This window comes from Mustelus asterias, chromosome 7, assembly GCF_964213995.1.
Source record: "Mustelus asterias chromosome 7, sMusAst1.hap1.1, whole genome shotgun sequence".
In the NCBI taxonomy this organism is placed as follows: domain Eukaryota; kingdom Metazoa; phylum Chordata; class Chondrichthyes; order Carcharhiniformes; family Triakidae; genus Mustelus; species Mustelus asterias.
The window spans coordinates 844,953-871,198 of record NC_135807.1 but is presented as its reverse complement, the minus strand read 5'-3'; the positions used below and the strand labels follow the sequence as shown (position 1 = coordinate 871,198).

The window sequence follows — 26,246 nt, the reverse complement described above, 5'->3', positions numbered from 1 at the left end:
TCGGGTCACTGTCTGTGTGGAGTTTGCACATTCTCCTCGTGTCTGCGTGGGTTTCCTCCGGGTGCTCCGGTTTCCTCCCACAGTCCAAAGATGTGCGGGTTAGGTTGATTGGCCAGGTTAAAAATTGCCCCTTAGAGTCCTGAGATGTGTAGGTTAGAGGGATTAGCGGGTAAATATGTGGGGGTAGGGCCTGGGTGGGATTGTGGTCGGTGCAGACTCGATGGGCCAAATGGCCTCCTTCTGCACTGTAGGGTTTCTATGATTTCTATGATTCTATAAAGGGGGCAGTGATGCCTGTGGGGGCCATGCTCCCGCTTTTCGCTCCTGGGCCGCTTTCTCCGCTTTCTGCAGCCCGGGAGCGATCTGACACGGGCGCTTTTTCAAATTTTTTTCCAACTGCATCTGTGCAGTTCAGAACTCCGATCGTTTCGGGCGCGCTAAGCCCCGCCCACAGCGCGAATGGGACCCACGATTCTTTTTTCAGGCTGAGTGCGTATGGGGGGCGCCTGAAAGCAGATTTCCAAGTCGGATCTGAATTGCGCCCAGATTCAGCACTTAGAATGAAAATGGTAAAATCAGGCCCAGTATTCCAAATGTGGCCTAACTAACGTTTCATTCACCTGTAACATAATTTGCCAACTTTTAGACTCGATGCCCTGTCTGATGAAGGCAAGCATGATGTATGCTTTCTTCACCATCTTTTCCACCTGTGCTGCCACTTTTAAGGATCTGTGGATCTGTACTCCCAGATCTCTCTGTGTCTCTACGCTCCTGATGGTTCTGCCATTTATTTTATAGCTCCCACCTGAATTGGATCTACCAAAATGCATCACCTCACATTTGTGCCGATTACATTCCATCTGCCATTTATCCGTCCAATTTTCCAGCCGGCCTGTATCCTCCCATGCGATGGTGTACCGACTTACGTGGGTTGGTACACCGATTCCCGTGGAACTGGGATTTATCATCTTCAGAGGAATAGGACAGACTGGAGAATTATTTGTGAATGTGAAGCATCGTGATCGGTAATGGGTCAGTTTCTCCTGCTATGTCATGGAGTTGGCAGGTTGTGAATGTGCATGTCATTCGGTTGACAAGTAACAATGAAGGAATTGCCTGTACACAGCACCGTTCACATCTCCTGCAATGTCCCACGGTGCTTCACATACAGTGAATTGTAGTCATTGTTATACAATACTGCGATATGTCTGCTCACTTAATCTGAGTTTGGTGGTTTAATAAAGGGATGAACCTCTGGGAGAATTGCCCACCTTCATCTTTGAAGTTTGACATTCGCCGGAACGGGAGATGGTTTCAGGTTGCTGCAACGGGAAAGCAGCTTCGATTGTCGACTGGTCTCTGTGGTGATGCAATCACTGCCTTCCAAATGCTGAGTTATGAAATCCTTGATAATGGACTCGAGCAACTTCCCCAATACCGATGTTAGGCTGACTGGTCTATAGTTCCCTGTTTTCTCTCTACCTCCTTTTTTGAATAGTGGGCTTACATTATCTGCCCTCCAATCTGTAGGAACCAGTCCAGAGTCCAAAGAATTTTGGAAAATCACCACCAATGGATCTACTTTTTCCAGGGCCACTTCCTTAAGTACTCTGGGATGAAGATTATCAGGACTTGGAGATTTATCCACCTTCAGTCCCATCAATTTTCCCAAAACAATTTCTCTACTAATACTGATTTCCTTCAGCTCCTCACTAAATTGTCTCTCTCAGAACTTCTGGCACATTATTCAAGCCTTCCTTTGTGAAGACTGAAGCAAAATACGAATTTAATTCCTTGGCCATTTCTTTATTCCCCGTTATGAATTTTCCCCTTTCTGACTGTAAGGGACTGTATGGATGAGTGTGTCTTTGTAAATAGGTGTATGAGTGAGCGTGTGTGTGTGGGTGAATGTGTGTGAGTGAGTGAGTGTGTCTTTATCATAGAAATCATAGAAACCCTACAGTGCAGAAGGAGGCCATTCGGCCTATCGAGTCTGCACCGACCACAATCCCACCCAGGCCCTACCCCCACATATTTTACCCGCTAATCCCTCTAACCTACACATCCCAGGACTCTAACGGGCAATTTTTTAACCTGGCCAATCAACCTAACCCGCACATCTTTAGACTGTGGGAGGAAACCGGAGCACCCGGAGGAAACCCACGCAGACACGAGGAGAATGTGCAAACTCCACACAGACAGTGACCCGAGCCGGGAATCGAACCCGGGACCCTGGAGCTGTGAAGCAGCAGTGCTAACCACTGTGCTACCGTGCCGCCCTATGGATGAGTATGTGTGCATGTGTATGAGTGTGTACATGCTTGACTGTGTATGTGAGTGAATGTGTGTATGTCTTAGAATCATACAATACCGAAAGAGGCCCTTCAGCCCATCATGTCTGCACTGGCTATGAAGCACCCATCTATATTCTAATCCCATTTTCCAACACTTGGCCCATAGTCCTGTGTGCTTGGGTGTTTCCAGTGCTCATCCAAATGCTTCTTAAATGCTGTGAGGGTTCCCGTCTCTCCCACCCTTTCAGGCAACAAGTTCCAGATTCCCACCACCCTCTGGGTGAAACGTTTTTCATCAAATCCCCTCTAAATCTTCTGCCCCTGGTTATTGCCCCTCGTAAATCTGTGCCCCTGGTTATTGCCCCTCTACTAACATAAATGGAAACAAAATTCTGCAACACAGAACAAATCCAGACTTGTAAACAACTGTAAAAAATCCGAGTTAAATGTGCTTTATCTGAATGAAGCATTTGCAGCAAGATAGATGAGTCGATCGCACAAACTGCAATGCATCAATATGATGTTTAGCTATTACACAAACGTGGTTTCAGGGTGACCAGGACTGGCTGCATTCCAGGGTGGACAATGTTCCAAAAGAACAGACCAAAGGGGAAAGAAGGTGGGGTAGCGCGGTTAAATGTGACCTCTCAAGAACTCAGAGCATAAACGGGGAAATATCAAGGACATGTTTGAAGGGAACTGCAATTATCATGGGAGATTTTAATCTGCATATTGATTAGACAAGCCAAACTGGCAAGGGTAGCATAGAAGAAGAATTTGTGGAGTGTATCAGGGATTGCATTTTGGAGCAGTTCGTTGTGGAACCTGCCTGGAAACAGGCTATGCTAGATTTGGTTTTGTGTAATGAAGAAGGATTAATGAAAGATCTTGTGGTTAAGGATCCCCGATGGGGTAGAATATGATAGAATTCCAAATGCAGTTTGAGGGTGAATGGGTCCACAACCAGTGTCTTCAACTTAAATAAGGGTAATTATATTGGTATGAGGGAGGAGTTGTCTCAGGTGAGCTGGGTAAGCAAGCTAAGATACAGGTCAGTAGATGAACAGTGGCAGATAGTCAAACAGCTGGTCCCAAATGCTCAGCAGGAGTTTATCCCAATCACAAAGAGGGCTTCCATGAGGAAGAGGCAAAATCCATGGTTAACACAGGAGTCCAAAGATAATGTTAAATTGAAAAGCAGGATATACAAAATGGCAAGGGATAGCCGTAGGCCAGAGTTTTGGGCCCCGTATCTAAGGGAGGAAGTGCTGGCCTTGGAAAGGGTCCAGAGGAGGTTCACAAGAATGATCCCTGGAATGAAGAGCTTGTCGTATGAGGACGGTTGAAGACTATGGGTCTGTATTCGTTGGAGTTTAGAAGGATAAAGGGGGATCCTACTGAAACTTACAGGATACTGCGAGGCCTGGATAGAGTGGACATGGAGAGGATGTTTCCACTTGGAGGAAAAACTAGAACCAGAGGCACAACCTCAGGCTAAAGGGACAATCCTTTCAAACAGAGATGAAGAGGCATTTCTTCAGCCAGAGAGTGGTGAATCTGTAGAACTCTTTGCCGCAGAAGGCTGTGGAGGCCAGGTCACTGAGTGTCTTTAAGACAGAGATAGATAGGTTCTTGATTAATAAGGGGATCAGGGGTTATGGGGAAAAGGCAGGAGAATGGGGTGAGAAAAGTATCAACCATGATTGAATGGCGGAGCAGACTGGATGGGCCGAATTGCCTAATTCTGCTCCTATGTCTTTTGGTCTTAAGACTGGAAAGTTTTTGGGATCCAGCAGCAAAAGACTGGAAAGCTCATAAGAAAGGAGAAAATGAATTTTGAGAGAAAACTTGTATAGAAACAAACAGTAAGAGTTTCTATGAATATATAAATAGGACGCGGGTGGCTAAAGTAAATGTGGGACCCCAACTGAATGAGGCAGCTGAATTGATCACAGCAAACAAAGAAATGCCAGATATGCAAAATAATTTTTTGCGTCAGTCTTCACTGTGAAAGACATTGCAAAAATCCCTAAGATATCAGATGGGCTTATTTCAAATAACATTGGAAGCGCTTTCAAAAATCCCGATCAGAAGAGATACAGCATTAGAGAAACTTCAGGGACTAAAGGTGGACGAGGTTGTGGAAGTTAATGTGTGATGTGTTCAGATAGTATGTTGGAGTTTTTGTTTACTCTTGCAGTTCTGATGTGGTGTGTTTGGTCTGTAGGGAATTCTCTTGAAGAGGAGTGGGAAGTCACTCAACAAGGAGTGGAAGAAGAAGTATGTGACCCTCTGTGATAATGGTGTCCTGACCTACCATCCCAGTTTACACGTAAGTGTTTGATCTCAGATTATTAAATATTTAACCTCACTCTGAAAGTGATCGTGGACACACTGTGTAGAAACATCTCTCATTAGGTTAGAAATGAAGCTTAATATTGGACTTCTCGACCTCCTGGCCACAGCATTGAAACAGCTCTTAGTGCTGTTTAATGTCTACTGAAATCCTATGTGACTGTGATGATGATATGTTCCCCCCCCTCATCTTTCTTGATCCGTCTGCAGCCTCTGACAGCTATTCACACCATCTGCATCCAATGCCTCCATTTTTGAGCAGCTGAGTGCAACCTGGTTCAATTCTTATCTATCAAATCATAGCCAGAGAATCACTCGCAATGACTTCTCTTTTACCCAGAGGGCGGTGATGGTCTGGAATGCGCTGCCTGGGAGGGTGGTGGAGGCGGGATGCCTCACATCCTTTAAAAAGTACCTGGATGAGTACTTGGCACATCATAACATTCGGGGCTATGGGCCAAATGCTGGCAGATGGGATTAGGTGAGAGTTCAGGTGTTTCTAATGCGTCATCGCAGACTTGATGGGCCAAAGTGCCTCTTCTGCACTGGTATTCTGTGATTCTGTGATTCCCTGTTCCCGTACCATTACGTTTGATGTCCTCCAAGGTTCCGACCTCAGCACCTTCCTATTTAATATCCACATGTCATTTCCCACATCTATACTGACGATACTCGGCTCGATGAGTGAGATCCTAAATGAATATTTCTCATCAGTATTTACTATTGAGAAAAGGATGGATGTTAGGGAACTTGGGGAAATAAATAGTGATGTCTTGAGGAGTGTACATATTACAGAGAAGGAGGTGCTGGAAGTCTTAAAGTGCATCAAAGTAGATAAATCCCCGGGACCTGATGCGGTATATCCCAGGACATTGTGGGAGGCTAGAGAGGAAATTGCGGGTCCCCTAGCAGAGATATTTGAATCATCAATTGTCATGGGTGAGGTGCCTGAAGATTGGAGAGTGGCAAATGTTGTGCCTTTGTTTAAAAAGGGCTGCAGGGAAAAGCCTGGGAACTACAGGCCAGTGAGCCTCACATCTGTGGTGGGTACGTTGTTGGAAGGTATTTTGAGAGACAGGATCTACAGGCATTTAGAGACACAAGGACTGATTAGGGACAGTCTGCGTGGCTTTGTGAGTGGAAAATCATGTCTCACAAATTTGATAGAGTTTTTGAAGGGGTAACCAAGAAGGTAGATGAGGGCAGTGCAGTTGATGTTGTCTACATGGACTTTAGCAAGGCCTTTGACAAGGTACTGGCTGGTAGGTTGTTGCATAAGTTTAAGTCTCACGGGATCCAGGATGAGGTATCTAAATGGATACAAAATTGGCTTCTTGACAGAAGCCAGAGGGTGGTTGTAGAGAGTTGTTTTTCAAACTGGAGGCCTGTGACCAGCGGTGTGCCTCAGGGATCAGTGCTGGGTCCACTGTTATTTGTCATTTATGTGAATGATTTGGATGAGAATATAAGATGCATGGTTAGCAAGTTTGTAGAGGACACCAAGATTGACGGCATAATGGACAGTGAAGAAAGTTATCTCCAATTGCAACGGGATCTTGATCAATTGGACCAGTGGGCTGACGAATGGCAGTTGGAGTTTAATTTAGAAAAATGTGAACTGTTGCATTTTGGTAGATTGAACCAGGGCAGGACTTACTCAGTTAATGGTAGGGCGTTGGGGAGAGTTACAGAACAAAGAGATCTAGAGGTACATGTTCATAGCTTCTTGAAAGTGGAGTCACAGGTGGACAGAGTGGTGAAGAAGGCATTCGGCATGCTTGGTTTCATCGGTCAGAACATTGAATACAGGAGTTGGGATGTCTTGTTGGAAATGTACAAGACATTGGTAAGGCCACATTTGGAATACTGTGTGCAGTTCTGGTCACCCTATTATAGAAAGGATGTTATTAAACTAGAAAGAGTGCAGAAAAGATTTACTGGGATGCTACCGGGACTTGATGGCTTGAGTTATAAGAAGAAGTTGGATAGACTGGGACATTTTTCTCTGGAGCGTAGGAGGCTGAGGGGTGATCTTATAGAGGTCTATAAAATAATGAGGGGCATAGATCAGCTAGATCGTCAATATCTTTTCCCAAAGGTAGGGGAGTCTAAAACTAGAGGACATAGGTTTAAGATGAGAGGGGAGAGATACAAAAGTGTCCAGAGGGGCAATTTTTTCACACAGAGGGTGGTGAGTGTCTGGAACAAGCTGCCAGAGGTAGTAGTAGAGGCAGGTACAACTTTGTTTTTTAAAAAGCATTTAGAAAGTTGCATGGGTACAATGGTTATAGAGGGATTTCAAATGCGGGCAATTGGGATTAGTTTAGGGGTTTAAAAAAAAAGAGCGGCATGGACAAGTTGGGCCGAAGGGCCTGTTTCCATGCTGTAAACCTCTATGACTCTATGACCTCAGCACCATTCCTCTCAATCCTGTCAGTTTTCAAATTGTCCGACTTCTGATCTGACATCCAGCACTGGGTGAATACAAATCCAGCTCAGTATTGGAAACACTAAAGCCATGATCTCCGGCCCCGACCATGGACTCTGCTTTCCAAACACTGACTCCAGCCCTCTGCCTGGCAATTGGCAAAGGCTGAATCAGACTCTTTGCCACCTTACTGACCTCAAAATGAGCTTCTGATCATTTATCCATTCCGGACTCTGCCCTGTTTGAACGCATCTACCGTTGGAAATCTTATCCATGTCTCTGTTATCTCTAGATTGGACTATTTCAACTTCCTCATTATCCACCCTCTGTACTCTCAACCACATCAAAAACTCTGCTCTCCATATCCTAACTCACACCAAATCCTGCCCACCATCCATCTGCAACTGCCTATCATGGCTCCTAGTCTGGCAATGCCTCAACTTTAAGATTCCCATCCTTGATTTTGAACACCTCCATGTCTTGGCCCTCCCTCTCTCTGTCATTTCCTCCCATGTCTGTAAGTTCAATGTCCTTCTCCAAGCCTGGCCTCTTGAGCATCGCTGATTTTAATCACTTCACCATTGGCAGCCAAGCCTTCAGGTGTCTGGGCCGTACATTTTGAAACACTTATCTCTTTGAGCAAGCTTTTGGTTAATTTTCCTAATATCTCCTTATGGGTCTCAGGGTCATGCCTCAGAATGTGTTACAATTGTAAAGGCACAACATAAACTCAAGTTGTTATATCAGAGTCTGAGCATTTAGAGACTAACTTCACACACGAGAATATTGCTGCTGATTCTGTTGCAATATTTTGTTACTTTCTTCTTAAAAACACACAGCTATTCAGGTGATCGATGTTTCAGTGGGGGAGCATTTTGGACTTAGCGACCACAATTCCATAAGATTTCAGGTAGTCATGGATGTGGACAAGAGTGACGCTTGGGTGAGGGCGCTTAATTGGACAAGGGCCAATTCTATCCAAATTAGACAGGAACTGGGGAATGTGGATTGGGAGCGGCTATTTGAGGGCAAATCCACGTCTGGCATGTGGGAGGCTTTTAAAGGTCAGTTGATTAAAGTGCAGGACAGGCATGTTCCCGCAAAAATGAAGGATGGAAATGGCACGATTCGGGAACTATGGATGACAAGGGAAATTGTAAGCTTAGTCAATGGGAAAAAGGAAGCACATGATAGGTCTAGGCATCTAAAAACTGACAAAGCCCTTGAGGGGTACAGTGAAAGTAGGAAGGAACTTATAAAACATGGAATTAGGAAGGCTAAAAGGGGCCATGAAATATCTCCAGCAAACAGGGTCAAGGAGAATCCCAAGGCTTTTTATGCATATATTAGGAGCAAGAGGGTAAGAAGAGAAAGAATAGGCCCACCCAAGGACAATGGAGGGAAGTTATGCATGGAGCCACAGGAAATGGGTGAGATCCTTAATGAGTACTTTGTATCCGTATTCACCAAGGAGAAGGACATGATGGATGTTGAGGTCAGGGATCGGTGTGTGAACCCTCGAGAGAATGTCAATATATCGAAGGAGGAAGTGTTGAGCATCCTAAATTACATTAAGGTAGACAAGACCCCAGGGCCGGATGGGATCTATCCCAGGATACTGTGGGAGGCAAGGAGAGAAATAGCTGGGACCTGAACAGATATCTTCACATCCTCTTTGACCACAGGCGAGGCTCCAGAGGATTGGAGAATAGCCAATGTTGTTAACTTGTTTAAGAAAGGAAGCAGGGATAATCCAGGAAATTATAGGCCAGTGAGCCTGACGTCAGTGGTGGGGAATCTTTTGGAGAAGATACTGAGGGACAGGATATATGCACATTTGGAAGAAAATGGACTAGTTAGTGACAGGCAGCATGGTTTTGTGCGGGGAAGGTCATGTCTCACCAACTTGATTGAGTTTTTTGAAGAGGTGACAAAGATAATTGATGAGGGAAGGGCTGTGAATGTAGTTTATATGGACTTTAGTAAGGTGTTTGACATTGGTCCCGCATGGCAGACTGGTACAAAAACTAAAATCACGTGGGATTCGGTGTGGGCTGGCGAGATGGATACAGAACAGGGAGAGGGTGAACAGCCAGAGGTCGTGGTACTTATTGGTACTGACGACATAGGCAGGAAGAGTGATGAGGTCCTGCAGCAGCAGTTTAGGGAGTTAGATAGAAAGTTAAAAAGCAGGACTTCCAGGGTTGTAATCTCAGGATTACTCCCTGTGCCACGTGCCAGTGAGGCTAGGAATACGAAGATGTGGTTAAACAGCTGGTGGAGGAGGGAGGGTTTCAGCTTTCTGGACTATTGGGGTCTTTTCTGGAGCAGGGGTCGTAGAGGTTTACAGCATGGAAACAGGCCCTTCGGCCCAACTTGTCCATGCCACACTTTTTTTAAAAAAACCCGTAAACTAATCCCAATTGCCCGCATTTGGCCCATATCCCTCTATATCCATCTTACCCATGTAACTATCTTAATGCTTTTTAAAAGACAAAATTGTACCCGCCTCTACTACTACCTTTGGCAGCTTGTTCCAGACACTCACCACCCTCTAGGTGAAATAATTGCCCCTCTGGACACTTTTGTATCTCTCCCCCCTCACCTTAAACCTATGCCCTCTAGTTTTAGACTCCCCTACCTTTGGGAAAAGATATTGACGATCTAGCTGATCTGTGCCCCTCATTATTTTATAGACCTCTGTAAGGTCACCCCTCAGCCTCCTACGCTCCAGAGAAAAAAGTCCCAGTCTGTCCAGCCTCTCCTTATAACTCAATCCATCAAGTCCATCCTCGTAAATCTTTTCTGCACTCTTCCTAGTTTAATAATATCCTTTCTATAATAGGGTGACCAGAATTGCACACAGTATTCCAAGTGTGGCCTGGCCAATGTCTTGTACAACTTCAACAAGACATTCCAACTCCTGTATTCAATGTTCTGACCGATGAAACCAAGCATGCCGAATGCCTCCTTCACCACTCTGTTCACCTGTGACTCCACTTTCAAGGAGCTATGAACATGTACCCCTAGATCTCTTTATTCTGTAACTCTTCCCAACGCCCTACCATTAACTGAGTAAGTCCTGCCCTGGTTCAATCCACCAAAATGCATCACCTCACATTTGTCTAAATTAAACTCCATCTGCCATTGGCCCAATTGATCAAGATCCTGTTGCAATTGGAGATAACTTTCTTCACTGTCCACTATGCCACCAGTCTTGGTGTCATCTGCAAACTTACTAACCATGCCTCCTATATTCTCATCCAAATCATTAATATAAATGACAAATAACAGTGGACCCAGCACTGATCCCTGAGGCACACCGCTGGTCACAGGCCTCCAGTTTGAAAAGCAACTCACTACAACCACCCTCTGGCTTCTGTCAAGAAGCCAATTTTGTATCCATTTAGATACCTCACCCTGGATCCCGTGAGATTTAATCTGATGCAACAACCTACCATGCGGTACCTTGTCAAAGGCATTGCTAAAGTCCATGTAGACAACATCAACTGCACTGCCCTCATCTACCTTCTTGGTTACCCCTTCAAAAAACTCAATCAAATTTGTGGGACATGATTTCCATAGAACAGTACAGGCCCTTCGGCCCTCGATGTTGTGCCGAGCTTTGTCCAAAACCAAGATCAAGCTATCCCACTCCCTATCATTCTGGTGTGCTCCATGTGCCTATCCAATAACCGCTTGAAAGTTCCTGAAGTGTCCGACTCCACTATCACAGCAGGCAGTCCATTCCACACCCCAACCACTCTCTCAGTAAAAGAACCTACCTCGGACATCCCTCCTATATCTCCCACCATGAACCTTATAGTTATGCCCCCTAGTAACAGCTACATCCACCCGAGGATTTCCACTCACAAAACCAGGTGGGACCTGTACAAAAAGGACGTGTTGCATCTAAACTGGAAGGGCATAAATATTCTGGCCGGGAGATTTGCTAGTGTCACACGGGATGATTTAAACTGGTTTGGCAGGGGGGTGGGAACCAAAGCAAAAGTGAATTAGCTGAAGGGGAACGAGAGAGTAGGGCCAGTAAGACTCAGAGAAACAGCAGGCAGGGTGGGATTGCTAATCAGAGAGGGTCTGGTGGACTGAAGTGCATTTGTTTCAATGCGAGAAGTATAACAGGTAATGCAGATGAACTTAGAGCTTGTATTAGTACGAGGAACTATGATATTGTTGCCATTACAGAGACTTGGTTAAGGGAAGGACAGGATTGGCAGTTTAACATTCCAGGATACAGATGTTTCAGGCGTGATAGAGGGGGATGTAAAAGGGGTGGGGGAACTTGCACTACTGGTTAAGGAGAATATCGCGGCTGTACTCCGGGAGGACACCTCGGAGGGCTCATACAGCGAGGCAATATGGGTAGAGCTCAGGGATAGGAAAGGTGTAGTCACAATGTTGGGGGTTCACTATAGGCCGCCTAACTGCCAGCGGGAGATAAAGGAACAGATATGTCGGCAGATTTTGGCAAGGTGTAAAAGTAACAGGGTTGTTGTGATGGGAGATTTTAATTTCCCCGATATTGACTGGGACTCACTTAGTGCGAGGGGCGTGGATGGGGCAGAGTTTGTAAGCAGCATCCGGGAGGGTTTCCTGAAACAGTATGTAGATAGTCCAATTGGGGAAGGGCCACACTGGACCTGGCATTGGGGAATGAGCCCGGCCAGGTGTTCGACGTTTCGGTAGGGGAGCAGTTCAGGAACAGTGACCACAATTCAGTAAGCTTTAAGGTACTGATGGATAAAGATAAGTGTCGTCCTCAAGTGAAGGTGCTAAATTGGAGGAAGGGTAATTACAACAATACTTGGCAGAAACTGAAGAATGTAGATTGGGGGCAGATGTTCGAGGGCAAATCAACATCTGGTATTTGGGAGGCTTTCAAGTGTAAGTTGATAGGGATTCAGGACCGACACATTCCTGTAAGGATGAAGGATAAGTATGGCAAGTTTTGGGAACGTTGGATAATGAGAGATACTGTGAGCCTAGTCAGAGAGAAAAAGGAAGCGTTTGTCAAGGCGAGGAGGCTGGGAACACACGGATCAAGTGTGGAATACAAGGGAGACAAGTCTCCTGGTCCTGATGGAATGCATCCCAGGGTACTAAAAGAGATGGCGGGAGAAATAGCAAATGCACGAGTGGTAATTTACCAAAACTCTGGGGTGGTTCCCACAGATTGGAAAACAGCAAATGTGACGCCACTGTTTAAAAAAGGAGGGAGACAAAAGGCAGTTAACTATAGGCCGGTTAGCTTAACTTCTGTAGTAGGGAAAATGCTTGAATCTATCATCAAGGAAGAAATAGCGAGACATCTGGATATAAATTGGAGTTTGCACATTCTCCTCGTGTCTGCATGGGTTTCCTCCGGGTGCTCTGGTTTCCTCCCACAGTCCAAAGATGTGCGGGTTAGGTTGATTGGCCATGCTAAAATTAACACTGAGTGTCCTCAGATGCATATGTTAGCGGGATTAGTGGGTAAATATATAGGGATATGGGTAGGCACTGGGTGGGATTGTGGTCGGTGCAGACTCGATGGGCCCAATGGCCTCTTTCTGCACTGTAGGGTTTCTATGATTCTATGAAATTGTCCCATTGGTAAGATGCAGCATGGGTTCATGAAGGGAAGGTCATGTTTGTCTAATTTGGTGGAATTCTTTGAGAACATTACATGTGCAGTGGACAATGGGGAACCTGTGGATGTAGTGTATCTGGATTTCCAGAAGGCATTTGACAAGGTGCCGCACCAAAGACTGCTGCACAAGATAAAGGTGCATGGTGTTACGGGTAATGTATTAGCATGGATAGAGGATTGGTTAACTAACAGAAAGCAAAGAGTGGGGGTAAATGGGTGTTTTTCTGGTTGGCGATCAGTGACTAGTGGTGTGCCTCAGGGATCAGTGTTGGGACCACAATTGTTTACGATTTACATGGATGATTTGGAGTTGGGGACCAAGTGTAGTATGTCAAAATTCGCAGCTGACACTAAGATGGGTGGAAGAGCAAAGTGTGCAGAGGAGGCTTTGGAGGGGGGACAAAAAAGATTTACCAGGATGTTGCCTGGCATGGACTTTTAAGGGGCATCTTGATAAATACATGAAAAGGATGGGAATCGAGGGATATGAAAAGGATGGGAATAGAGGGATATGGTCCCCGGAAGGGTAGGGGGTTTTAGTTAAGTCGGGCAGCATGGTCGGTGCAGGCTTGGAGGGCCGAAGGGCCTGTTCCTGTGTTGTAATTTTCTTTGTTCTTTGTTCTTTGACGCTGAAAGTCTGCAAAGGGATATAGATAGTCTAAGTGAGTGGGCGAGGGTCTGGCACATGGAGTACAATGTTGGTAAATGTGAGGTCATCCATTTTGGTAGGAATAACAGTAAAATGGACTATTATTTAAGTGATAAAGAATTGCAGCATGCTGCTGTGCAGAGGGACCTGGGTGTCCTTGTGCAGGAATCTCAAGGAGTTGGTTTGCAGGTGCAGCAGGTAATTAAGAAAGCAAATGGAATTTTGTCCTTCATTGCAAGAGGGATGGAGTTTAAAAACAGCGAGATTATGTTGCAGCTGTATAAGGTGCTGGTGAGGTCACACCTGGAATACTGTGTACAGTTTTGGTCTCCTTACTTGAGAAAGGATATACTGGCACTGGAGGGGGTGCAGAGAAGATTCACTAGGTTGATTCCAGAGTTGAGAGGGTTGGCTTATGAGGAGAGACAAAGTAGACTGGGGCTATACTCATTGGAATTCAGAAGAATGAGGGGAGATCTTACAGAAACTTATAAGATAATGAAGGGAATAGATAAGATAGAAGCAGGGAAGTTGTTTCCACTGGCGGGTGAAACTAGAATGAGGGAGCATAGCCTCAAAATAAGGGGAAGCAGATTTAGAACTGAGTTGAGGAGGAACGTCTTCAAACAAAGGGTTGTGAGTCTGTGCAATTCCCCACCCAGTGAAGCAGTTGAGGCTACCTCATTAAATGTTTTTAAGGCAAGGATAGATACATTTTTGAACAGTAAAGGAATTAAGGGTTATGGTGAGCGGGTGGGTAAGTGGAGCTGAGTCCACAAAAAGATCATCAATGATCTTATTGAATGGCGGAGCAGGCTCGAGGGGCCAGATGGCCTATTCCTGCTCCTAGTTCTTATGTTGGTAAATGTCAGAGGTAATAGTGGATGCGTTAGTGATTATTTATCAAAACTCGTTGCATTCTGGGGTGGTGCCGGTTGATTGGAAAACGGCTAATGTTACGCCGCTGTTTAAAAAAGGAAGGAGACAAAAGGCGGGTAACTATAGGCCGGTCAGCTTAACGTCTGTAGTAGGGAAAATGCTGGAATCCATTATTAAAGAGGAGATAGCAGGGCATCTGGATAGAAATGGTTCGATCAATCAGACGCAGCATGGATTCATGAGGGGAAAGTCGTGCTTGACGAACATGTTGGATTTTTATGAAGATGTGACTAGGGCGGTTGATGGAGGAGAACCGGTGGATGCGGTGTTTTTGGATTTCCAAAAGGCGTTTGATAAGGTGCCCCATAAAAGGCTGCTGAAGAAGATTAGGGCACACGGAGTTGGGGGTAGTGTGTTAAAGTGGATTGGGGACTGGCTATCCGACAGGAAGCAAAGAGTCGGAATAAATGGGTGTTTTTCCGGTTGGAGGAAGGTAACTAGTGGCGTGCCGCAGGGATCGGTACTCGGGCCGCAACTATTTACCATTTATATAGATGATCTGGAGGAGGGGACGGAGTGTAGGGTAACGAAGTTTGCAGACGACACAAAGATAAGTGGAAAAGTGAATCGTGTGGAGGACGGAGAAGATCTGCAGAGAGATTTGGACAGGTTGAGTGAGTGGGCGAGGATATGGCAAATGGAGTATAACGTTGAGAAATGCGAGGTTATACACTTTGGAGGAAATAATAACAAATGGGATTACTATCTCAATGGAAACAAATTAAAACATGCTACCGTGCAAAGGGACCTGGGGGTCCTTGTGCATGAGACGCAAAAGCCCAGTCTGCAGGTACAACAGGTGATCAAGAAGGCAAATGGGATGTTGGCCTATATTGCGAGGGGGATAGAATATAAAAGCAGGGATGTCTTGATGCACCTGTACAGGGCATTGGTGAGGTCGCAGCTGGAATACTGTGTGCAGTATTGGTCCCCTTATATGAGGAAGGATATATTGGCATTGGAGGGAGTGCAGAGAAGGTTCACCAGGTTGATACCGGAGATGAGGGGTTTGGATTATGAGGAGAGGCTGAGGAGATTGGGTTTGTACTCGTTGGAGTTTAGAAGGATGAGGGGGGATCTTATGGAGACTTATAAGATAATGCGGGGGCTGGATAGGGTGGAGGCGGAGAGATTCTTTCCGCTTAGTAAGGAAGTTAAAACTAGAGGACACAGCCTCAAAATAAAGGGGGGTCGGTTTAAGACAGAGTTGAGGAGGAACTCCTTCTCCCAGAGGGTGGTGAATCTCTGGAATTCTCTGCCCACTGAGGTGGTGGAGGCTACCTCGCTGAATATATTTAAAGCGCGGATGGATGGATTCCTGATCGGTAAGGGAATTAAGGGTTATGGGGATCAGGCGGGTAAGTGGCACTGATCCACGTCAGATCAGCCATGATCTTATTGAATGGCGGGGCAGGCTCGAGGGGCTAGATGGCCTACTCCTGCTCCTATTTCTTATGTTCTTATGTTCTTCTGAAAGTAGAAAGAAACATAAGCAAGGAGGAAGGAGGACTAAAAGGGTGCACAAAAAGTCATTGGCCAGTTGGATTAAGGAAAATTCCAAGGCTTTTTATACATATATAAAGAGCAAGAGGGTAGCCAGGGAGAGGGTTGGCCCCACTCAAGGACAGGGGAGGGAATCTATGTGTGGAGCCAGAGGAAGTGGGCGAGGTATTAAATGAGTACTTGGCGTCAGTATTTGGACCTGTTGGATGATGAGTCTGGGAAAGAATGTGTAGAGAGTTTGAGTCATGTTGAGATCAAAAGGAGGAGGTATTGGGGTTCTTGAGAAACATGAAAGAACAAAGAAAATTACAGCACAGGAACAGGCCCTTTGACCCTCCAAGCCTGCAACGACCATGCTGCCCGAATTAACTAAAACCCCCTACCCTTCCGGGGACCATATCCCTCTATTCCCATCCTATTCATGTATTTGTCCAGAAGCCCCTTAAAATACACTATCGTATCTACTCCCCCGTCAGCGAGTTCCAGGCACCCACCACCCTCTGTGTCAAATACTTGCCTTTTACATCTCCTTTAAACCTTGACCCTCGCACCTTAAACCTCTGCCCCCGAGTAATTGACTCCACCACCCTGGGAAAAAGCTTCTGAGAAGATTACGGTACTTCTGATTAAGGTAGACAAGTCCCCAGGGCCTGATGGGATATACCCCAGAATACTGAGAGAGGCAAGGGAGGAAATTGCTGGGGCCTTGAGAGAAATCTTTGTCTCCTCACTGGCTACAGGGGAGGTCATGCTGTGGAGATGCGGGCGTTGGACTGGGGTAAGCACAGTAAGAAGTTTTAACGTTTGCGGACGACACGAAGGTTGGTGGATTTGCAGATAGCAATGAGGACCGTCAGAGGTTACAGCAGGACATAGATCGGTTGGAGACTTGGGCGGAGGGATGGCAGATGGAGTTTAATCCGGATAAATGTGAGGTCATGCATTTTGGAAGGCCTAATACAGATAGGAAATATCCAGTAAATGGCAGAACCCTTAAGAGTATTGATAGGCAGAGGGACCTGGGTGTACATGTACGCAGTTTGCTGAAATTGGCAGCGTAGTTGGAGAAGGTAGTGAAGAAGGCATACGGGAGGCTTGCCTTCATCGGCTGGGGCACTGAGTTTAAAAATTGGCAAGTCGTGTTGCAGCTTTATTGAACCTTAGTGAGGCTGCACTTGGAATATAGTGTTCAATTCTGTTCGCCACACTACCAGAAGGATGTGGAAGCTTTGGAGAGGGTACAGAAAAGATTTACCAGGATGTTGCCTGGCATGGAAGGCATTAGTTATGAGGAGAGGTTGGAGAAACTTGGTTTGTTCTCACTGGAACAACGGAGGTTGAGGGGCGACCTGATAGAAGTCTACAAGATTATGAGGGGCATGGACAGAGTGGATAGTCAGAAGCTTTTTCCCAGGGTGGAAGAGTCAATTACTAGGGGACATAGGTTGAAGGTGCAAGGGGCAAGTTTTAAAGGAGATGTATGAGGCATGTTTTTGAACACAGAGTGGTGGATGCCTGGAACTCGCTGACTGGGGTAGTAGTGGAAGCGGATACGGTAGTGACTTTTGAGGGGTGTCTTGACAAATAGATGAAGAGGATGAAATGGAGGGATATGGTCCCCGGAAGGGTAGGGGTTTTTTGCTCAGACGGGCAGCATGATCGGTGCAGGCTTGGAGGGCCGAAGGGTCTGTTCCTGTGCTGTAATTTTCTTTGTTTCTTGTTCTTTGTTCAGTGTTACTCTGCGGTGTGTGTAACTCAGTGTTACTGCGCTCAGTGTTACTGCGCTCAGTGTTACTGCGCTCAGTGTTACTGCGCTCAGTGTTACTGCGCTCAGTGTTACTGTGCGGTGTGTGTTACTGTGCTCAGTGTTACTGCGCTCAGTGTAACTGCGCTCAGTGTTACTGCACTCAGTGTTACTGTGCGGTGTGTGTTACTGCGCTCAGTGTTACTGTGCGGTGTGTGTTACTGTGCTCAGTGTTACTGCGCTCAGTGTTACTGCGCTCAGTGTTACTGCACTCAGTGTTACTGTGCGGTGTGTGTAACCCAGTGTTACTGCGCTCAGTGTTACTGCGCTCAGTGTTACTGCGCTCAGTGTCACTGTGCTCAGTGTTACTGCGCTCAGTGTTACTGCGCTCAGTGTTACTGCACTCAGTGTTACTGTGCGGTGTGTGTAACTCAGTGTTACTGCGCTCAGTGTTACTGCGCTCAGTGTTACTGCGCTCAGTGTTACTGCGCTCAGTGTTACTGCACTCAGTGTTACTCTGCGGTGTGTGTTACTGCGCTCAGTGTTACTGCACTCTGTGTTACTCTGCGGTGTGTGTTACTGTGCTCAGTGTTACTGCACTCAGTGTTACTCTGCGGTGTGTGTTACTGTGCTCAGTGTTACTGCACTCAGTGTTACTCTGCGGTGTGTGTTACTGTGCTCAGTGTTACTGCACTCAGTGTTACTCTGCGGTGTGTGTTACTGCGCTCAGTGTTACTGCACTCAGTGTTACTCTGCGGTGTGTGTTACTGTGCTCAGTGTTACTGCACTCAGTGTTACTCTGCGGTGTGTGTTACTGTGCTCAGTGTTACTGTGCTCAGTGTTACTCTGCGGTGTGTGTTACTGTGCTCAGTGTGACTGCGCTCAGTGTTACTGCGCTCTGTGTTACTCTGCGGTGTGTGTTACTGTGCTCAGTGTGACTGCGCTCAGTGTTACTGTGCGGTGTGTGTTACTGTGCTCAGTGTGACTGCGCTCTGTGTTACTGTGCTCAGTGTTACTGCGCTCAGTGTTACTGCGCTCAGTGTTACTGCGCTCTGTGTTACTCTGCGGTGTGTGTTACTGTGCTCAGTGTGACTGCGCTCAGTGTTACTGTGCGGTGTGTGTTACTGTGCTCAGTGTGACTGCGCTCTGTGTTACTGTGCTCAGTGTTACTGCGCTCAGTGTTACTGCGCTCAGTGTCACTGCGCTCAGTGTCACTGCGCTCAGTGTCACTGCGCTCAGTGTTACTGCGCTCAGTGTTACTGCGCTCTGTGTTACTGTGCTCAGTGTTACTGCGCTCTGTGTTACTGTGCGGTATGTGTTACTGCGCTCAGTGTGACTGCGCTCAGTGTTACTGCGCTCAGTGTTACTGCGCTCAGTGTGACTGCGCTCAGTGTTACTGCGCTCAGTGTTAATGTGCTCAGTGTTACTGCGCTCAGTGTCACTGCGCTCAGTGTCACTGCGCTCAGTGTTACTGCGCTCAGTGTGACTGCGCTCAGTGTTACTGCGCTCAGTGTTACTGCGCTCTGTGTGACTGTGCTCAGTGTGACTGCGCTCAGTGTCACTGCGCTCAGTGTCACTGTGCTCAGTGTCACCGCGCTCAGTGTTACTGCGCTCAGTGTTACTGCGCTCAGTGTGACTGCGCTCAGTGTCACTGCGCTCAGTGTCACTGCGCTCAGTGTTACTGCGCTCAGTGTGACTGCGCTCAGTGTGACTGCGCTCAGTGTGACTGCGCTCAGTGTGACTGCGCTCAGTGTGACTGCGCTCAGTGTTACTGCGCTCAGTGTTACTGCGCTCAGTGTTAATGCGCTCAGTGTTAATGCGCTCAGTGTTACTCGGCGGTGTGTGTTACTCAGTGTTACTCTGCGGTGTGTGTTACTGTGCTCAGTGTTACTGTGCTCAGTGTTACTGTGCGGTGTGTGTTACTGCGCTCAGTGTTACTGTGCGGTGTGTGTTACTGTGCGGTGTGTGTTACTGCGCTCAGTGTTACTGCGCTCAGTGTTACTCTGCGGTGTGTGTTACTCAGTGTTACTCTGCGGTGTGTGTTACTGTGCGGTGTGTGTTACTGTGCTCAGTGTTACTGTGCGGTGTGTGTTACTGTGCGGTGTGTGTTACTGCGCTCAGTGTTACTTCGCTCAGTGTTACTCTGCGGTGTGTGTTACTCAGTGTTACTCTGCGGTGTGTGTTACTCAGTGTTACTCTGCGCTCAGTGTTACTGCGCTCAGTGTTACTGCGCTCAGTGTTACTGCGCTCAGTGTGACTGCGCTCAGTGTGACTGCGCTCAGTGTGACTACGCTCCGTGTGACTGCTCTCAGTGTTACTGTGCTCAGTGTGACTGCGCTCAGTGTGACTGCGCTCAGTGTGACTGCGCTCCGTGTGACTGTGCTCAGTGTTACTGCGCTCCGTGTGACTGCGCTCAGTGTGACTGCGCTCAGTGTGACTGCGCTCAGTGTTACTGCGCTCAGTGTTACTGTGCGGTGTGTGTTACTGCGCTCAGTGTTACTGTGCGGTGTGTGTTACTGTGCTCAGTGTTATTGCGCTCAGTGTGACTGCGCTCAGTGTTACTGCGCTCAGTGTTACTGCGCTCAGTGTTACTGCGCTCAGTGTTACTGCGCTCAGTGTGACTGCGCTCAGTGTGACTGCGCTCAGTGTGACTGCGCTCAGTATGACTGCGATCAGTGTTACTGCGCTCAGTATTACTGCGCTCAGTGTTACTGTGCTCAGTGTTACTGCGCTCAGTGTTACTGCGCTCAGTGTTACTGCACTCAGTGTTACTGTGCGGTGTGTGTTACTGCACTCAGTGTTACTGCGCTCAGTGTTACTGTGGACAAGGATGAGTGCTGTCCTACGGGCAGGGTGCTAAATTGGGGGAAGGCTAACTATAGCCGGATTAGGCAGGAATTGGTGGATGTTGATTGGGAGAGGATGTTCGAGGGTAAGTCCGCGTCTGGCATGTGGGGGTCTTTTAAGGAACTATTGATAAGGCTGCAGGATAGGCATGTGCCTGTAAAAAGGAAAGATAGGAAAGGTAGGATTCGAGAGCGGTGGATAACCAGGGAAATTGAGGATCCGATTAAAATGAAAAGGGCGGCGTACGTGAAGTCCAGGCAACTGAAAACAGATGGAGCTCTGGAGGAATACAGAGAGAGTAGGAAAGAACTCAAACGGGGAGTTAGAAGGGCAAAAAGAGGTCACGAGATGTTCTTGGCAGGCAGGATTAAGGGGAATCCTAAGGCATTCTATTCATACGTTAGGAACAAAAGAGTTGTCAGGGAGAAAATCGGACCTCTCAGGGACAAAGGAGGGGAATTATGCTTAGAACCCAAGGGAATAGGGGAGATCCTAAATGAATACTTTGCATCGGTATTCACGAAGGAGAGGGGCGTGTTAACCGGGAGTGTCTCGGAGGGAGGTGTTGACCCGTTAGAGAAAATCTCCATTACAAGAGAGGAAGTGTTAGGTTTTTTAGGGACCATTAAAACTGACAAAGCCCCAGGGCCTGATGGCATCTATCCTCGACTGCTCAGGGAGACGAGAGATGAAATTGCTGAGCCTCTGACGGAAATCTTTGTCGCTTCTTTGGACACGGGTGAGGTCCCTGAGGATTGGAGGATAGCGAATGTGGTCCCGTTGTTTAAGAAGGGTAGCAGGGATAACCCAGGAAATTATAGGCCGGTGAGCTTGACGTCCGTGGTAGGGAAGTTGTTGGAGAGGATTCTTAGAGACAGGATGTATGTGCATTTAGAACGGAACAATCTCATTAGTGACAGACAGCATGGTTTTGTAAGAGGGAGGTCGTGCCTTACAAACTTGGTGGAGTTTTTTGAGGAAGTGGCAAAAACGGTTGATGAAGGAAGGGCCGTGGATGTCGTCTATATGGATTTCAGTAAGGCATTTGACAAAGTCCCACATGGCAGGTTGGTTCAGAAGGTTAAGGCCCATGGGATACAAGAGAAGTGGCTAGATGGGTGGAGAACTGGCTTGGCTATAGGAGACAGAGGGTAGTGGTCGAAGGGTCTTTTTCCGGCTGGAGGTCTGTGACCAGTGGTGTTCCGCAGGGCTCTGTACTGGGACCTCTGCTATTTGTGATATATATAAATGATTTGGAAGAAGGTGTAACTGGTGTAATCAGCAAGTTTGCGGATGACACGAAGATGGCTGGACTTGCGGATAGCGAAGAGCATTGTCGGGCAATACAGCAGGATATAGATAGGCTGGAAAATTGGGCGGAGAGGTGGCAGATGGAGTTTAATCCGGATAAATGCGAAGTGATGCACTTTGGAAGAAATAATGTAGGGAGGAGTTATACAATAAATGGCAGAGTCATCAGGAGTATAGAAACACAGAGGGACCGAGGTGTGCAAGTCCACAAATCCTTGAAGGTGGCAACACAGGTGGAGAAGGTGGTGAAGAAGGCATATGGTATGCTTGCCTTTATAGGACGGGGTATAGAGTATAAAAGCTGGAGTCTGATGATGCAGCTGTATAGAACGCTGGTTAGGCCACATTTGGAGTACAGCGCCCAGTTCTGGTCGCCGCACTACCAGAAGACGTGGAGGCGTTAGAGAGAGTGCTGAGAAGGTTTACCAGGATGTTGCCTGGTATGGAGGGTCTTAGCTATGAGGAGAGATTGGGTAGACTGGGGTTGTTCTCCTTGGAAAGACGGAGAATGAGGGGAGATCTAATAGAGGTATACAAGATTATGAAGGGTATGGATAGGGTGAACAGTGGGAAGCTTTTTCCCAGGTCGGAGGTGACGATCACGAGAGGTCACGGGCTCAAGGTGAGAGGGGCGAAGTATAACTCAGATATCAGAGGGACGTTTTTTACACAGAGGGTGGTGGGGGCCTGGAATGCGCTGCCAAGTAGGGTGGTGGAGGCAGACACGCTGACATCGTTTAAGACTTACCTGGATAGTCACATGAGCAGCCTGGGAATGGAGGGATACAAACAATTGGTCTAGTTGGACCAAGGAGCGGCACAGGCTTGGAGGGCCGAAGGGCCTGTTTCCTGTGCTGTACTGTTCTTTGTTCTCTTTGTTCTTTGTACTGCGCTCAGTGTGACTGCGCTCAGTGTGACTGCGCTCAGTGTGACTGCGCTCAGTGTTACTGCGCTCAGTGTTACTGCGCTCAGTGTTACTGCGCTCAGTGTGACTGCGCTCAGTGTTACTGTGCGGTGTGTGTTACTGTGCGGTGTGTGTTACTGTGCGGTGTGTGTTACTGCGCTCAGTGTTACTGCGCTCAGTGTTACTGCGCTCAGTGTCACTGCGCTCTGTATTACTGTGTGGTGTGTGTTACTCAGTGTTACTGCGCTCAGTGTGACTGCGCTCAGTGTGACTGCGCTCAGTGTGACTGCGCTCAGTGTTGCTGCGTTCAGTGTCACTGCGCTCAGTGTTACTGTGCGGTGTGTGTTACTCAGTGTTACTGCGCTCAGTGTTACTGTGCTCAGTGTTACTGCACTCAGTGTTACTGCGCTCAGTGTTACTGCGCTCAGTGTTACTGTGCGGTGTGCTACTGTGCGGTGTGTGTTACTGTGCTCAGTGTTACTGTGCTCAGTGTTACTGCGCTCAGTGTGACTGCGCTCAGTGTTACTGCGTTCAGTGTTACTGCGCTCAGTGTTACTGCGCTCAGTGTTACTGCGCTCAGTGTTACTGTGCGGTGTGTGTTACTGCGCTCAGTGTTACTGCGTTCAGTGTTACTGCGTTCAGTGTTACTGCGCTCAGTGTTACTGCGCTCAGTGTTACTGCGCTCAGTGTTACTGTGTGGTGTGTGTTACTGCACTCAGTGTTACTGCGCTCAGTGTTTCTGCGCTCAGTGTTCCTGCGCTCAGTGTTACTGCGCTCTGTGTTACTGTGCGGTGTGTTACTGTGCGGTGTGTGTTACTGTGCTCAGTGTTACTGCGCTCAGTGTTACTGCGCTCAGTGTTACTGCGCTCAGTGTTACTGCGCTCAGTGTTACTGCGCTCAGTGTTACTGTGCGCTCTGTGTTACTGTGCGGTGTGTGTTACTGCGCTCAGTGTTACTGCGCTCTGTGTTACTGTGCGGTGTGTGTTACTGTGCTCAGTGTTACTGTGCTCAGTGTTACTGCGCTCAGTGTGACTGCGCTCAGTGTGACTGCGCTCTGTGTTACTGCGCTCAGTGTGACTGCGCTCAGTGTCACTGCGCTCAGTGTTACTGCGCTCAGTGTTACTGCGCTCAGTGTGACTGCGCTCAGTGTTACTGCGCTCAGTGTTACTGCGCTCTGTGTTACTGTGCGGTGTGTGTTACTGCGCTCAGTGTGACTGCGCTCAGTGTGACTGCGCTCAGTGTGACTGCGCTCAGTGTTACTGCGCGGTGTGTGTTACTGCGCTCAGTGTGACTGCGCTCAGTGTTACTGCGCTCTGTGTTACTGTGCGGCGTGTGTTACTGCGCTCTGTGTTACTGCGCTCAGTGTTACTGCGCTCAGTGTGACTGCGCTCAGTGTGACTGCGCTCAGTGTTACTGCGCGGTGTGTGTTACTGCGCTCAGTGTGACTGCGCTCAGTGTTACTGCGCTCTGTGTTACTGTGCGGTGTGTGTTACTGCGCTCAGTGTTACTGCGCGGTGTGTGTTACTGCGCTCAGTGTGACTGCGCTCAGTGTTACTGCGCTCAGTGTTACTGTGCGGTGTGTGTTACTGCGCTCAGTGTGACTGCGCTCAGTGTGACTGCGCTCAGTGTGACTGCGCTCAGTGTTACTGCGCGGTGTGTGTTACTGCGCTCAGTGTTACTGTGCTCAGTGTTACTGCGCTCAGTGTTACTGCGCTCAGTGTGACTGCGCTCAGTGTGACTGCGCTCAGTGTGACTGCGCTCAGTTACTGCGCTCGGTGTTACTGCGCTCTGTGTTGCTGCGCTCTGTGTTCCTGTGCTCAGTGTTACTGCGCTCAGTGTTACTGTGCGGTGTGTGTTACTGTGCGGTGTGTGTTACTGTGCTCAGTCTTACTGCGCTGTTTCTGTGCTCAGTGTTGCTGTGCGCAGTGTTTCTGCGCTCAGTGTGACTGCGCTCAGTGTGACTGCGCTCAGTGTGACTGCGCTCAGTGTGACTGCGCTCAGTGTGACTGTGCTCAGTGTTACTGCGCTCAGTGTTACTGCGCTCAGTGTTACTGCGCTCAGTGTTACTGCGCTCAGTGTCACTGCGCTCAGTGTGACTGCGCTCAGTGTGACTGCGCTGTTTCTGCGCTCAGTGTGACTGCGCTCAGTGTGACTGCGCTCAGTGTGACTGCGCTCAGTGTGACTGCGCTCAGTGTGACTGCGCTCAGTGTGACTGCGCTCAGTGTGACTGCGCTCAGTGTTACTGCGCTCAGTGTTACTGTGCGGTGTGTGTTACTGCGCTCAGTGTTACTGCGCTCAGTGTGACTGCGCTCAGTGTTACTGTGCGGTGTGTGTTACTGCGCTCAGTGTTACTGCGCTCAGTGTTACTGCGCTCAGTGTCACTGCGCTCAGTGTGACTGCGCTCAGTGTGACTGCGCTGTTTCTGCGCTCAGTGTGACTGCGCTCAGTGTGACTGCGCACAGTGTGACTGCGCTCAGTGTGACTGTGCTCAGTGTTACTGCGCTCAGTGTGACTGCACTCAGTGTGACTGCGCTCAGTGTTACTGCGCTCAGTGTTACTGCGCTGTTTCTATGCTCAGTGTTGCTGCGCTCAGTGTGACTGCGCTCAGTGTTACTGTGCGGTGTGTGTTGCTGCGCTCAGTGTTACTGCGCTCAGTGTTACTGCGCTCAGTGTTACTGCGCTCAGTGTTACTGCGCTCAGTGTTACTGTGCGGTGTGTGTTACTGTGCGGTGTGTGTTACTGTGCGGTGTGTGTTACTGTGCGGTGTGTGTTGCTGTGCGGTGTGTGTTACTGTGCGGTGTGTGTTACTGTGCGGTGTGTGTTACTGTGCGGTGTATGTTACTGTGCTCAGCGTTACTGTGCGGTGTGTGTTACTCAGTGTTACTGCGCTCAGTGTGACTGCGCTCAGTGTGACTGCGCTCAGTGTGACTGCGCTCAGTGTGACTGCGCTCAGTGTGACTGCGCTCAGTGTTACTGCGCTCAGTCTGACTGCGCTCAGTGTGACTGCGCTCAGTGTGACTGCGCTCAGTGTTACTGCGCTCAGTGTTACTGTGCGGTGTGTGTTACTGCGCTCAGTGTTACTGTGCTCAGTGTTACTGTGCGGTGTGTGTTACTGCGCTCAGTGTTACTGTGCGGTGTGTGTTACTGTGCGGTGTGTGTTACTGTGCGGTGTGTGTTACTCCGCCCAGTGTTACTGTGCTCAGTGTTACTGTGCGGTGTGTGTTACTGCGCTCAGTGTTACTGTGCTCAGTGTTACTGTGCTCAGTGTGACTGTGCTCAGTGTTACTGTGCGGTGTGTGTTACTGTGCTCAGTGTGACTGCTCAGTGTTACTGTGCGGTGTGTGTTACAGTGCTCAGTGTTACTGCGCTCAGTGTTACTGCGCTCAGTGTTACTGCGCTCAGTGTTACTGCGCTCAGTGTTACTGTGCGGTGTGTTACTGTGCGGTGTGTGTTACTGTGCTCAGTGTTACTGCGCTCAGTGTTACTGCGCTCAGTGTTACTGCGCTCTGTGTTACTGCGCTCAGTGTTACTGCGCTCAGTGTTACTGCGCTCAGTGTTACTGTGCGGTGTGTTACTGTGCGGTGTGTGTTACTGTGCTCAGTGTTACTGCGCTCAGTGTTAC

The 26,246-nt window shown here is 48.0% G+C and overlaps 1 protein-coding gene across 2 annotated transcripts in view; it reads left to right on the top strand.

Moving 5' to 3' along the window:
- Positions 1 to 26,246, top strand: part of agap3 (ArfGAP with GTPase domain, ankyrin repeat and PH domain 3) — an 805,117-nt gene that overhangs the window by 551,761 nt on the left and 227,110 nt on the right. For both annotated transcript variants that reach the window (XM_078215551.1, XM_078215552.1), the window contains exon 10: positions 4,522 to 4,626. In XM_078215551.1, coding sequence (XP_078071677.1) covers positions 4,522 to 4,626 — 105 coding nt within the window. The remainder of the gene's footprint in view (positions 1 to 4,521; positions 4,627 to 26,246) is intronic.